Here is a 14192-nt window from a genome sequence, read left to right on the forward strand (position 1 = left end):
ATGAAGGTCCTAGGTATCCCCCGTTAAAGATGTGAATTTCCTCCCCCCCACCCCCACCCCACAATACACACCAACTTTCTATGCCTTCCTGTTTGGAGCAAAGAAACCACAGAAAGGCCCGCCTCCTTTCAGAGAGGGAAAAGATTGGAAAGGCTTGTGGCAGCATTGGTCTCACCTGCTGCATTCCAATCTACAGGCTTAAGCATCAAGCTTTGCTCCCACTTGCCAGTCCACTGGTGCAGATACAGCCCACTATATCTTTCTTGCTCACCAATTACCTTCATCTCCTGCTCTCCGATATTGGTTCAGCTCATTCCCCAGCGCTAACTCCACAAAACTCACTGGATAGGATGTAAAAAGCATCTAAAGCACAGGGCCTACCCCACTGTTGGTGCTCTGAAACTGGTGCCTCATCAGCATTGGCCCTGGCGATGGGGGTCAGATCCTTGCTGGACTGCCTCGGAGCCCCATGCGTGGGGCCAGGCCAGCCCAAAGCTCTGCCCGATCCAGGGGCAGCATGGCTGCGGATCTCACCTCCAGGCCGTAGAGCAGATCGGAAGGTGGGCAGCTTGGGCGGACAGGCTCCCCTGCCAGAGGTGCACTCGGTGATTTCACCATCATGAAACTATCGCTCCTAGAGGGTGCTGAAGCCAAGGGTGTGCAACCATGAGAGTGACCGCCCACGTCCACAAATTTGATGGGATCTTCAGAACCCAATTGAATACGAAGGATGCCATTGGAAGGTGGGAGCCCCTCCCTCCTTCGGGACCTACTGAGACAAGAGCAGGTCCCGCCAAGACATCTCAGGCCGCAGGCGGTGCCTCGCAGGCACTTGGAAAGCAGTGCCACAAAAGAGCCGAAGGAGACAAAGCAGATGGCCACTAGGGATACGGCAAGGTAGAGGGTCAGGCGAGACTCCCCTTGGGGCTTTGTTGAGTGCTCCCGGAGGTCGGGAAGAGCAGGGTGTGAATCTTCCTCTAGGGACACCAACAGCGTCACAGAGGTGGAGAGTGGGGGACTTCCATTGTCCTTCACTACTATAACAAGCTTCTGGGGCGGAAGATCTGCTGGAATGGGGACTGCTGTCCGAATCTCGCCAGCATAGCGAGACACAGCAAATAGGCTAGGATCTGGGGCCTCGAGAAGTTGGTAGGAGACCCAGGCATTATATCCTGAATCCAAGTCCACTGCAGTCACCTTGGTCACAAGGTGGCCGGCGCCCACTGATGGGGGCAGTGCCTGTGGGCACAAAGAGCCTGGCCTAGCCCTGGGACGGAGTACCGCAGGGGCATTGTCATTGAGATCTAGCACAAAAAGGCGAACGGTCACCGTGCTACTGAGGGGTGGGTCACCCCGATCTCGGGCCTGCACCTCGAACTGCAGTGTCTGAGTTTGCTCATAGTCGAAGGACCTGGTAGCATGGACTGCTCCGGTCTGGGGATTGAGAGAGATGAAAGAAGAAGCCAACACATCCCGACCTCTGGGTTCCAGAAGGGAGTAAGAGATGAGTGCGTTCAAACCTGAGTCTGGATCCGAGGCTGCCAAAGAGCAGAGAAGATCCCCAGGACGGTTGTTCTCCTGAACGAAGACCTCGTGGGATCTCTGGATGAAGGAAGGTGGGTTATCGTTTACATCAGAAACGTTAAGGAAAATCGTCCTGCGAGTGCTCAGGGGAGGAGAACCTGCATCAGAGGCGGTAACCGGAATCTCATATTTGGATTCCACCTCTCGATCCAAGGCAGCAGCTGTAACAAGAGAGAACTGGTTCTTGAAGGCCGACTTGAGTGCAAAGGGAAGATGCTCTGGGATACGGAGGCTCACATCACCATTAGGCCCAGAATCCGGATCTTGTACACTAATGAGTGCCACCACGGTGCCGGGTTCAGCACTCTCCCGAAGGGTACCTAGCTCTGAGGTCAGCGTGATCTGCGGGGCATTGTCGTTCACATCCAGTACATCCACTCGGAGACTGCAGTGCTGCTCCATGGCTGGTGTCCCTCCATCCCTAGCCCTCACGTCAAATTCATAGTAATTGTCAGCCTCAAAATCCAGGGGACCCCGAAGTGTGAGTTGCCCCGTAGTGGAGTGCAGGCCAAAGAGTGAGCGCACACGTTCTGGAGTGTGGTTGCTGAAGGAAAAGGTGATGTTGCCGCTGGAACCCTGGTCTGGGTCAGTGGCGTTCAGTTGAATGAGTAAAGTGCCGGCTGGTGCATTCTCAAGCACACTAATTCTGTAAGAAGACTGCTCAAAAGCTGGGGCATTGTCGTTTACGTCCAGTACAGATACCTTGAGTTCCGCGGTGCCTGACCTCGGTGGGCTGCCCCCATCGACGGCAGTCAGCACCAGACGGTAGTCAGCTTGCTTTTCCCGGTCCAAAGGTTTTTCCAGAAGCAGCTCTGGGACAAGACTGCCGTCGCTGCGCTTCTTCACGTCTAGGGCAAAGTAGTCATTAGGGCTCAGCCTGTAGCTGCTGATGGAGTTACTCCCCACGTCGGCGTCCTGAGCCTTCTCAAGGGGGAAGCGCTGCCCTGGGGGTGCCGCCTCCCCAATCTCCAAATCTAGCTGCTGCCTAGGGAATCGAGGAGAATGGTCATTCACATCCACGATTTCCACCTCTGCCCGGTACATCTCCAAGGGCCCTTCAGTCACAAATTCCAGGGGCACCACGCAGCTGGCACTGAGCCCGCACAGCGCCTCTCGATCGATGGGATCTTTGACAAGCAGGGCTCCGCTGTCCAGATCCACGCGAAAGTACCTCTGGTTAGCCTCGCCAGCGACCTGCAGCCGGCGAACTGAAAGGCTTTCTGCATCCAGCAAGAAATCCTGGGCAATGTTCCCCACGAAGGTCCCTTCCTTCGATTCCTCTGGGACTGGGTAGCGGATCTGCCCGGAAACGTAACCTAGCTGGCAAAAGAACAAAAGGCAAGCCACCGGCCGGATTCCAGCCCAGATCTTAACCCCGTGGCGCATCTCCGCCAGAAATGCTTTGCGCCAGGATGGACTTAAGGATCGAGAAAAGCCGACCCCGAGACAAAAGGCCACGGCAACCAGAAACACCTGCTTCCCTTTCCCCGCGCCAGCTACGGCGCGGCTCGGCCGGCGCTTCAAGGGTTACCTGCCGCTTTCTCGGGTGGCGGGGTCGATTTGTCCGCCTTTCAGCACCCGATTGGCAGACAGCGCCGCCCGGGCTCAGCCAATAGGCAGAGCAAAGGAAGCTAAGAGCGCGGTAGGGTTAATGCGTCGCAGCATTGTAAAAACTCCGTTTCTCCCCCTCCCTTTTGCTTGACAGCGTTTCTTTTCACGGATTAGTCCTTCTCTGGACATCCAGGCAATATACTATGCATTACTGTGACACTCAAAGCCTTTCCCTGGACTCCACCCGGGTCATCGAGTCCCGGGAGATCAATCAGACTAATTCGATGGCATTTAGACGCAGGGTGCTAAAAGGGTAGTTTTTCTCAATCTGACTGCATTAGAATGGCAATTAATCAGATGCCCTGATAACACCTGGAACAGGCGCGCTTTGGGGTTTTTTTTCCCCCCGAAAAACGTCCCTATCTCTGTGCAGCAGAGGCATACATCTTAACTTAGCCAATTAAGTTAATGCAGAACACGTTTTATCGTAACAGGAGGCAACAGCAGAAACCGGATCTCCTTCTAAAGGCGTTAGAGATAGTACCAAAGCTTTCAAGGACAACACACACAGTCTGGGGCGGGAGAAAGGGGGAGGGTGAATGGAGAGGACCAAGAGGATGTAAAGCGAGATGTTTAAATTAGAAAAGGAACCCAACATTTGGCAGAGCTTTCTCTCATTGGCTTGCAGAATGCAAAGCCTCCAGATTTCACCGTTTACCCACAGATTTGACAGGTTCACCTAATGATTCGCTTCTATGGTAAATATCATTGTCCCTAGAAACCCCTCTTTCTCGAAAGGACAACACAACAGATTTGTAGCTAATTACAATAGAAGCTATTTTAAATAGCTCAGGATCTCTTACTAAGCCTGAGGCGACCTTTTTGGCGCACACCTCCCAGCACTAGGTCCCTCCCTAGAGAAGCATTCACTCTTGCGCAAGCGCACAGTCTTCACACCATCTGCACCTATACCCTGCAATGCGAACACCAGCTCTTCTCGAGCACCCAGAAAGAGAGGGTTCCAACCTACTCCTTTTATATGGGGTTCCTGAGATTACCTGAATTCTCACCCTGCTTACCACAGCGGCCAAAGCCAGCACCAAGAACCATAGACCGTTATCCTTTCTATAAAACTCCCAAAGCCTGAGATAGTAGGGAAACTTTCCTGTCTGAGGTGAGTAAACGAAAGAAAATATTCTTCCGCCACATTTAAAAAAAAAACTTTAACTCCTCTTGGGGTCGCGGTGGGGAGATCAAATCAAGAGTACCATTGAAACTCAGAGGATTTTCCCATGAAATATTGTCAATTCAATGTTCTACAACCCTCAAAATAGAAATTCGTCAAGAAAAGGCCCTCTTTTAAATCGCTGGAGCCTCAGATTTTGAAGACCAGAAGTCCATATCAAAATGCACCCCCTGTTTCCTCTACTAAGATTGAAGCAGCACAGAAGCTTAATTCTAAGTCATAGACTATACTTTCCTGCATCCAGCATTTCAGATTCAGACCCAAATTCTCCATTAATAAATATCTAATTTCTCTGGGAACCACTAGGGTCTGTTGACACCCCACCTCTAACTTCACAAGAAGTATTTTAGCTTACCCAATGAGGTCTGAGACTAAAATCCTAGGAGAAGATCTAAGACAAGACCTAATCCCATTTATACTGGATTTCCCAGAGCTATTCTACTTAACACCATGAGATCTGAAAATAAAGTCATGAATCCCCACAGAACAAATATATTTTCTTTATCTTAGGTTTACAATTCAGCTTGAATGTATGGGTATTCTTTTGAAAAACAGTACACCAAATGTACTCTTTGGAGGAAACTCAAGAGGTAATAGGGATCTTAGAAGTCTTCTAGCCCAATTCTTGCTTGAAGTATGGATCCTTTCTTTGATACCTCAAGAAGCTTCTTCTTGAATATCTTTGACTATTGAATATGTATGCCAATGCCAATGGACATCCCAGGTTGGGAGAAAGAAGTGGAGTTTTTCTTCAGTCTTCATCCTTTCACCCTCTCCTACCCCACCCACCTCAAATTTTTGAATAGGTGATTCAAAGTGAATGAAAAGATTATGATACCAATAATACCCTACTATATTATAACTTTATATAGCCTTATGTATAGAATATATGGCTATATAAAGTTACAATATAGTACAATATACTTTATATAGACATATATAACCTACATAACTATATATTACATATAACTTTATACTATATATGCTTTATATAGCTAATATCTTTATATGTAACTATATAAATGCTATATATGCCATATGCTCTTTATGTGTATATATGTATACATATATATATACAAATACATTACATATATATGGTTTTTTAAACCCCACTTCCCTACCCAACCACCAAATATGAAAGTGCAAATATTATTTCCACTTCATAGAAGAAAATGAAGCTCACAGTAGTCAATTAAGTATTGTTTTCCCATATCTGACAAAGTGGAGGTGGTCTATTCTTTGTTTTGAGTCAGAAGACAGAGATTAGGGCCAACTTCTTGCTAACTGTGTGACATTGTAAACTATAATCTCCCTAGGCCTCAGTTTCCTCATCTATTAAAAGATGGAACTGAATTTATAAACTCCTAAGATTCATCCCAGTTCAAAATCTATAATCCTTACATATGCAAACCACTAATACAATCTAATTTACAAATGAAACTTTGGCTAACTAAAATCCCATGAAGCTGAATTTCTTTTCTTTTCATTGATGTACTATTTCCCACCAGTTCCCTGAAAAATAAAAATGTGTTTATGATTTTCTCCTTTCACCAGAAAATATTCTGAGAATAGATTACACACTTTGGGTGGGCAAACTGCAAGCAAATTATAAACATATTACTATGCATAGTGACAGACTTTATGATTTTAAATATCTGGATGAATTTGGCTCTTTGAGATATTACATAATAAAATACTAGAGCTGGAAGGGACCTTAAAAGGGATCTAATTCAACTCTCTCATTTTTTACATAAGAAACTCAGACCCATAGAGGTTGTTACCCACCTTGATCAATATCTTACTGGGACACTAGCTTGTGCCTCGGGCAGGCGCCACACGACACACACACACACACATACACATTATGAGAGAACTAGGAATCAGATCCTGGGTTCCCCCTCTCAGCATTAGGATGCTTATTCTAATGATATCCCTAAGTTACAGGAAAATTTCAGGAAATACATTGAAGAAATTTTCCCATTCTCAACAGTTTACACCATCTCAGGCCTAGACTACCATTGATTTTTATATTGGGGTCAGTTTTCAGTTCATAGTCTTGAGGATTCAGAACAAGACTCCCAATGGAGAAAGGATGATTAGAACCCCCAATTCTTCAGATTTATTGTGTAGGTTAGGACCTCAGACAGCAATTTAAATATTTGTAATTTAGGAATGTTGATAGAGAAACTGTTCCTTACCTGGACAGGAGGGGCGCTCTCCGCACCTAACACTTGCCTATAAAAGGCGGGATCGCAGCTTCGTAGTGTGTTATGGAGACTTCCCATTGGGCTTGGAGCACAGGGCTTCTTTAGCAGCAAATCGCTGCGGCGAGAGTCTGTAGTGAGGTATACCTGATGGTAGAGGTGAGGAGGCACTAGGCCTCCGCGGACCGCATCCACATGCATGGAGGGTCCAGGTGTTCGGTACAGTGAAGTCCCAGAGGAACTGTACAGGTCCCTTGATTTCCTCCATTTGTAAACTCGAAATATTATCACTCCCAGCACTGTGACTGCAAACCCCACGGAGACCAGGATCACAGACAAAAGTAAATAGAAGGTGAGATTTTTATTTTGCTCCTGAGGAGCCAAGCCGGATGGAAACTCCACCTTGGCATCTGGGAACACCTCTGTCACCGACACCGTCAGGGTCACGGTTGTGGACAGAGGGGGTTCCCCATTGTCTTTTACCAGGATCTCCAGCTTATGCCATGCTGGATCAATGTCTTGGACTGGTCGAGAGGTACTGACTTCTCCAGTTCTGAGTCCTACCGTGAAAAGGCTCTGGTTTGAGGCTCCCAAAAGGCTATAGGAAAGCCATGCGTTATGGCCTGCGTCAGCATCCCAGCCTACTACACGAGTAAGCAAGTGGCTAGCACCACTGCCTCGGGGCAACGTCTGGGTGGAGCTCCGACCAGGCCTCGGATATAGAACCTGAGGGGCATTGTCATTGAGATCAATGACAAATACATTCACGCTAATGTTGGTGGATAGGGGTGGGTAACCCCCATCGCTGACGTGCGCTGTCAGTTCAAACTCACGCTGGTCCTCGTAATCCAGGGGCACCAGGACCGACAGGACTCCATTGTCCGGGTGCAAAGCGAAGTAGCGACCCACCAACCCAGTTTGGTGACCTCGGTCCATGAGTGAAAAGGATAGACGGGCGTTTTTTGGGGCGTCAGGATCCCAGACGCTCAAGTTCAGGATTGCAATCCCTGCAAGATTGTTTTCCTCCACGTAGACATCGTAGGAAGGTTTTGTGGCTTGTGGAGGATTATCATTAATGTCCGACACTTGGACTCTAAGAGTAGTGATGGTTGAGAGGGGCGGGGACCCTGCATCTCTGGCTGTGATGCTGATGTTGTACTCCGGAACATCTTCACGATCCAATGGGGCACTAGTTGTCAAGGTAAAGTAGTTTTTTAGGGAAGAGGTGAGGCTGAAGGGAAGACCAGATGGAATTTCACAACTCACTTGGCCATTATCCCCCGAGTCCAGATCAGTCACGCTGAGTAAGGCGACCACAGTTCCTGGGAGGGCGTCTTCAGGGACCGGGCTGTACACGGAGGTGACAACGATCTCTGGAGCATTGTCATTCACATCTATGACTTCAACCAGCACTTTACAATGGGCTCCTTCGGGATTGGGGCCCTTATCTTTCGCCTGGATGTAAATCTCATGTAGCTTCGTGTCATCGAAGTCGAGCCGCCCTCGTACTGTCAGCATTCCAGTGACTAGGTCTAGAGAGAAAAGATCCCGCACTCGAGCTCTATTGTGGTTGCCGAAGGAGTAAATGACTTCTCCATTTAGTCCCTCGTCCAGATCTGTTGCATGAACTTGTACCACTGGAGTGCCAGGGGCTGCATCTTCTCGCACACGCGCCCGGTACAGAGAATGATTGAATTGGGGAGTGTTGTCATTGGCATCCAGCACAGAGATTAAGATGGGGAGGCTAGCGGAACGGGCCGGTGTCCCTCCGTCCAAAGCTGTCAACACCAGCGCAAGGGTTCGCTCATGCTCACGGTCTAAGGCTTCTTCTAGTACTAGCTCTGCGTACTTGCTGCCGTCCTCTCGAGTCTGCACGCTCAGCACAAAGTGTTCATTTTCACTTAGCTCGTAGGTTTGTAAAGAGTTAATTCCCACATCTGGATCGTGCGCACTCTCGAGAGGGAAGCGCGCCCCTGGCGCCATGGCCTCACTGATTTCGAGTTTCATTCCATTGGTAGGGAAAGCGGGGTCGTTGTCGTTGACATCCTGGATCACCACCTCCACCCTTTGCAGCTCCAGGGGCTTCTCCAGTAGCAGCTCCAAAGTTACAGTGCAGGACGGGAGAGCCCCACACAGCTCCTCCCGGTCCAATCTCTCGTTCACGAACATCTCTCCCGTTTCCCGATTCACCTCAAAGAACCTCCGACCGGTTCCGGACGCCACAGACAACTTGCGCTCCAACAGGCTGCTGAGATCCAAGCCCAGATCGACGACCACGTTGCCCACTCGGAAACCCTTCGTCCTTTCTTCCGGGATCTCATAGCTGATGAGCGCGGAAACGCTGTCCCAGGCGCCAAGCAGAAAGAGGACCCCCACCACTCTCCCAGTGCTGAACCGGCGGCTTCTCCCGGCAGCTGGGACCATCTCACTCTGTAGCAACTTCTTTAGCCCAGTTTGTTTCACAAGTTCTCCCAGAGAAACTTTGTTTCAGTCAGTCCGCGCTCGGAGGTTTGGGGCTGGAGCGCTGGGCGCAAAGTCGGACATTGCTTTTTCGGCTTTCCGGGCGCCTGTGATTCTCTCTCCGGCTCCTCAGTCTGTGCCTTGTCCCGGGGCACAGTGAGGGGGCGGGGGGACCCGCAGCCGCCAGATCTCCAGCCTCTTCATTGGCCGACAGCGGCACACAGAGTCCCAGCCAATAACTGCACGAGGAATGTGCTCGCCCGGGTCCTAGCTGTCCGACACTCAGAGGCGCGCAAAGAGCCCGAGTTTCCTTCCCTTCTCGCCTAGGTTGCCAGGCATCAGAAACTTACCGCCAAGGCAAACTCTCTGACCCTGAACTCTGCCGAGGTACAATAAGACAAACTAAATCACAGCTTTATCGTTCTCTCCCTTTTCTCCACTGAGAATAAAGTTTTACCTAGCAAAACGAAAGTTTCGAGGAGTGAAACCAGTTTCAATTGAGAATTTCACGGACAAGTATTAACTTCTCCTTCCTTGTTAGGCACGAAAACAGTATTCACTGCTAACATCTAAACATTAATACCAGTGTTGCTCGACAATTCTGACTCGCGTTGAAGCAAACCCAGACAAAAACTTGCCTGTCTAAAGAAAGCCTGTGAATTGGAAACGTTCGGCTAAACTTTTCCTCTGTGGAGATCTTCATGGCCTTTTTCAACATCAAATCAGATGCGAAGGGGGCGACCAATTCTGCTTATTTTGCCTCTTTCCAATGAAAGCCAGAAATTACAATTTGGAAGTTTTATCTTAAAAGCATGTCTACCTTTGCTTTCTCTTATTTACTAGGAACAAAGAAGAAAAATTTTCTGCTCTGCCTTTTCTCTAAAGCACACCATCACATTTCCCCCACTAATGATTACTTTTCCCAAATAGGAAATCTGAAATTTGTTGTGTTCCAAGGAATTGATATTGATAATCTCATCAGTCTTGTATGGTATTGTATTGAAAATGTTTGTACAGAAATAAATTGAGAGCAACACTGATTTTCTTGGACAGAAACAAGGGCTTTAATCTTAATAGGTTCAACAGCCCCTGGCCTGTGTCACATCTACTTTTGTATCCTCAAGAATCAGAGAAATAGTAGGAGTTCAATAAATATTTGTTGAAATGATTGAAGTACTATTCCTAGAAAGACTCTTGTCAATCAAAAGCATGTACAGAACAAATTTCTTGTGCAAATAACAGTACTGAATACTGTATTAAAGTTTATAGATCAGGGGCAGCTTGGTTGTGCAGTGGATAGAGCACTGGCCCTGGAGTCAAGAGTACCTGGGCTCAAATCCAGCCTCAGACACTTAATAATTACCTAGCTGTGTGGCCTTGGGCAAGCCACTTAAGACCCATTGCCTTGCAAAAAAAAAACCCTAAAAAAATAAAGTTTATGAATCAGATACAAAAGTGTTTGGAAGGGAGAGGGGAGCCACTAGACTTGAAGACCTAGCATTGGGGCTAGTTTTTCAGTTTTATACTTTGCTTGTGAAGAAGGACAATTGTTTTCCTTATCTGTAAAATGGTGACAATAACTATTTTGCTTTTAAATTACAGTTAAAACTCCAATTTTTAGGGCACCTAGTGGAGTGATGTATAGAGTATGGACTGGAGTCAGGAGGACCTGAGTTCAAATTTGGATTCAGACACTTGATACTCACTTGGGCAAGTCACTTACCTCCACCTTCTACAGAGAAAACTTTCCTGATCCTTTTAATGATAGGACTTTCTTTCTAAGATAATTTAAAATGTATCTTGTTTTTACATAGATGTTTGTACTTAAAATGTCTTTTCCATTAGACTGAGAGGTCCTTACGAATAAGGATTTTTTTTCTGGTTTTTTTTGCACTTAACATAGTCCCTGTCATGTAGTATGTGCTTAATACAAACTTGCTAACTTGATTCTGCCTGTTTCATAAACTTATTGTAAAGAGTAAATGAGGGTAATGGACTAAAAAGTGCTTTGTCATCACTTGTACAAAAATATTCATAGCAGCCCTGTTTGTGTTGGCAAAGATTGGAAATTGAGTGAATGCTCATCAATTGGGGAGTGATTTAATAAACTGTGGTATTTGCATGTGATGGAACACTATACTTCTATTAGAAACCAGGAGGGATGGGAATTCAGGGAAGCCTGGAAGGATTTGCATGAACAGATGCTGAGTGAGATGAGCAGAACCAGAAGAACATTATACACCCCAACAGCAACATGGTGGTGATGATCAACCTTAATGGACTTGCTTAGTCCATCAATGCAACAATCAGGGACAATTTCGGAGTATCTGTGATGGAGAATATCATCTGTATCCATAGGAAGAATTGTGGAGTTTGAACAAAGACCCAAGACTATTACCTTTAATTAAAAAAACACATTATCTTACTATATCATTTTGCTATCTTTTATACTTTATTTTTCTTCCTTAAGGATGTGATTTCTCTCTCATCACATTCAGCTTAGATCAATGTATACCATGGAAACAATGTAAAGACTAACAGACTGCCTTCTGTAGGGTGTGAGGGGAGGGAAGCAAAATTAGGGGGGGAAATTGTAAAATTCAAAATAAATAAATTAATTTAAAAAATTAAAAAGTGCTTTGTAATAATCAAGCAGCATATTTATAGATCCTCATTGTTGAGAGGGACCTCAGAGACCCTCCAATTCAATTTGAGTTAGTTTTCCTTGCAATTTCCCTGACAAATAGTTATCTACCCTTCAACAAAAAACCCCCCTCCATAAATAGGTATTTCATTTCCTATCAAAGCAAAACATTTGGGCAGCTCCCAAATGTTGGGATGTTGGGATAGCCACTACATGTAGACCATAACCTCAGTCTTGACTGTGGTTTATGAAAAAGTTGGCATGGAAATTTAGAAGATGCAAGGAGGAAGGGGAAAGGTTGGCTGGACCAGGTTATATACACAAGGTGGTAATCTATAGCAGCAAAGACACCATCTTGAAAACATTAAAGTATTCTTTTTTTTTTTTAAGTTTTTATTGCAAGGGAAATGGGGTTAAGCGGCTTGCCCAAGGCCACACAGCTAGGTAATTATTAAGTGTCTGAGTCCTGATTTGAACTCAGGTACTCCTGACTCCAGGGCCAGTGCTCTAGCTGCCCCTGAAGTATTCTTTAACAAGATATTTTATGCATGGGAAGGTTCTAAGATAATGTAAAAAATAATGGGTCATATTCATGTATTCTAAAGGAAATTGAGAAGGCCCTGAACTATATATCTACCTTTATATTTCTATGTAATCTTTCTGATGATGAATTACACATGTTTTAATAGTATCCTTGGTAGAATTATGAGGAAAGGAATAAGCAAGCCTTTGCAAACTATTTTCTATAGAATAATATGAGTTTACTATCATGAAACTGACTAAACAGTTTACTGATTATTAATAGTATTTTGACTCATTAGAATAAACTGTATCCTTGGAATCTGTCCTCCAAAGAGAAATCTCTTAATGCGTATGTTAAGGTTATACAAGACTCCTTGATGAACTAAAAAGATATCTGTTTAACACCTGCTTACTAACATCAAATGATGCATAAATCAAAAAGATATCAGATTGGGGAATAGAGAAACAAATTGTGGTACGTGTATTTAATGGAATATTATTGAACCATGAGAAAAAATCTGATTAATTAAGAGAATTATAAGAAGACTTATGAATTGATGAAGACAGAAGTAAGCAGAACCAAGAAAATAACATGCATAATAACAACAATGTAAAAGCAAAGCACAATACAATAGAAATGTTGTATAATTATAATGGTCAAGCTTGAATTGCATAAAAAAATGATAAAATGCATTTCCCTGTTTTCATTGGACTAAAGATACACAGAGATACAGGTATAGACTATTGCATACACTGACAGACAATACATACATACACACACATACACATACACGTATATATCCACATACCCATATATGTATATATATGTTGTTTGGTTATCTTGAACTTTTTAAAAAACTTTGCTAAAAAGGAAGCCTCTGGGTTTCAGAAAAATGGAAAGATTTAAATGAACTGACACTGAATGAAAAGAGCAAAGTCAAGAGAACATTGTACAGAGTTAACAGCAGCATTTTGTGATGTTAAACTATGACAACTTAGATTTCTTAGTAATACAATGATCAAAGACAATTCTAAAAGACTTTTAATGGAAAATACCATCCACATCCAAAGAGAGAACTATGGAGTCTGAATGCATATTATTTTCACCTTTTTTTCTTGTGATTTTTCCCTGTTCTGATTTTTTTCACAACATGATCGATATAAAGATAGGTTTGACTTGATTGTATATGCATAAACTATATCAGATTGCTTGCTTGAGGAAGGGAAAGGGATGGGAGGGAAGGAGGGAGAAAAAATTGTAACTTAAAATCTTGCTAAAACTGAATGTTGAGGGCGGCTAGGTGGCGAAGTGGATAGAGCACTGGCCCTGGAGTCAGGAGTACCTGAGTTCAAATCTGGCCTCAGACAATTAATAATTACCTAGCTGTGTGGCCTTGGGCAAGTCACTTAATCCCATTTGCCTTACAAAAACCTAAAAAAAACCCCAAAAAACTGAATGTTGAAAACAATATGTAATTGGAAAAAAATTAGTAAGACAAAAATAAACAGGAGCCACTGATGGGTATGGGAGGCATATATGTAGAAATGAATATGATGTAAAAACAAAGACATCGTTGAGGATTAAAAAAATAGTAGATACTCAATTAAAAATAAATTTTAAAAAATAACAAAGAATGCATGCTTTCCAAAAGTCCAACTTTCAGGTAGAACATTCTAAACAAAGTCCAAATGAAAGAAGCATTCTTTGTAAATAGTGAAGACCTCCATATGCTCCTATTGTCAGGTGATATATTGTTTGAATCAAGAACCTGATAATTACAGGGCCTCCACAGTGAAAATCCCAAACAGCCTAATAATCTACATAGGACAAGCTATAAGGATAAGAAGTTTATACTTAAGAATATTTAAGTAAACTAAGGCTAGTTTAAATCAATGGGTTAGTTCATCAGTACATATCTGGGGCAGATAAGAGCAATGGACAATTAATTGAAGACAGAGCTGGATTTTCTTTTGAAAACTG

The 14192-nt window shown here is 44.7% G+C and overlaps 2 protein-coding genes across 23 annotated transcripts in view; both read right to left on the reverse strand.

The window, feature by feature from the left end:
* Positions 1-14192, reverse strand: part of LOC141506210 (protocadherin gamma-C5-like) — a 221695-nt gene that overhangs the window by 23764 nt on the left and 183739 nt on the right. The window contains exon 1 of one of the 22 annotated variants that reach the window (XM_074212756.1): positions 6580-12800. The exons of the other annotated variants lie outside the window; for them this stretch is intronic. Coding sequence (XP_074068857.1) covers positions 6580-9009 — 2430 coding nt within the window. The 5' untranslated portion in view covers positions 9010-12800. Of the gene's footprint in view, positions 1-6579; positions 12801-14192 lie in introns of those variants that run through there. 22 annotated transcript variants of the gene reach the window in all.
* Positions 65-6573, reverse strand: LOC141506213 (protocadherin gamma-C4-like). The gene has a single exon (XM_074212777.1). It carries the CDS (start codon positions 2968-2970, stop codon positions 439-441), a length of 2532 nt encoding a protein of 843 aa, XP_074068878.1. The 5' UTR covers positions 2971-6573; the 3' UTR covers positions 65-438.

Source organism: Macrotis lagotis, chromosome 1, assembly GCF_037893015.1.
Source record: "Macrotis lagotis isolate mMagLag1 chromosome 1, bilby.v1.9.chrom.fasta, whole genome shotgun sequence".
Taxonomy (NCBI): Eukaryota; Metazoa; Chordata; class Mammalia; order Peramelemorphia; family Peramelidae; genus Macrotis; species Macrotis lagotis.

Excerpts from the sequence above, each read along its gene's own strand:
- LOC141506213 (XM_074212777.1), bottom strand. The coding sequence starts at position 2,970 with ATGCGCCACGGGGTTAAGATCTGGGCTGGAATCCGGCCGGTGGCTTGC.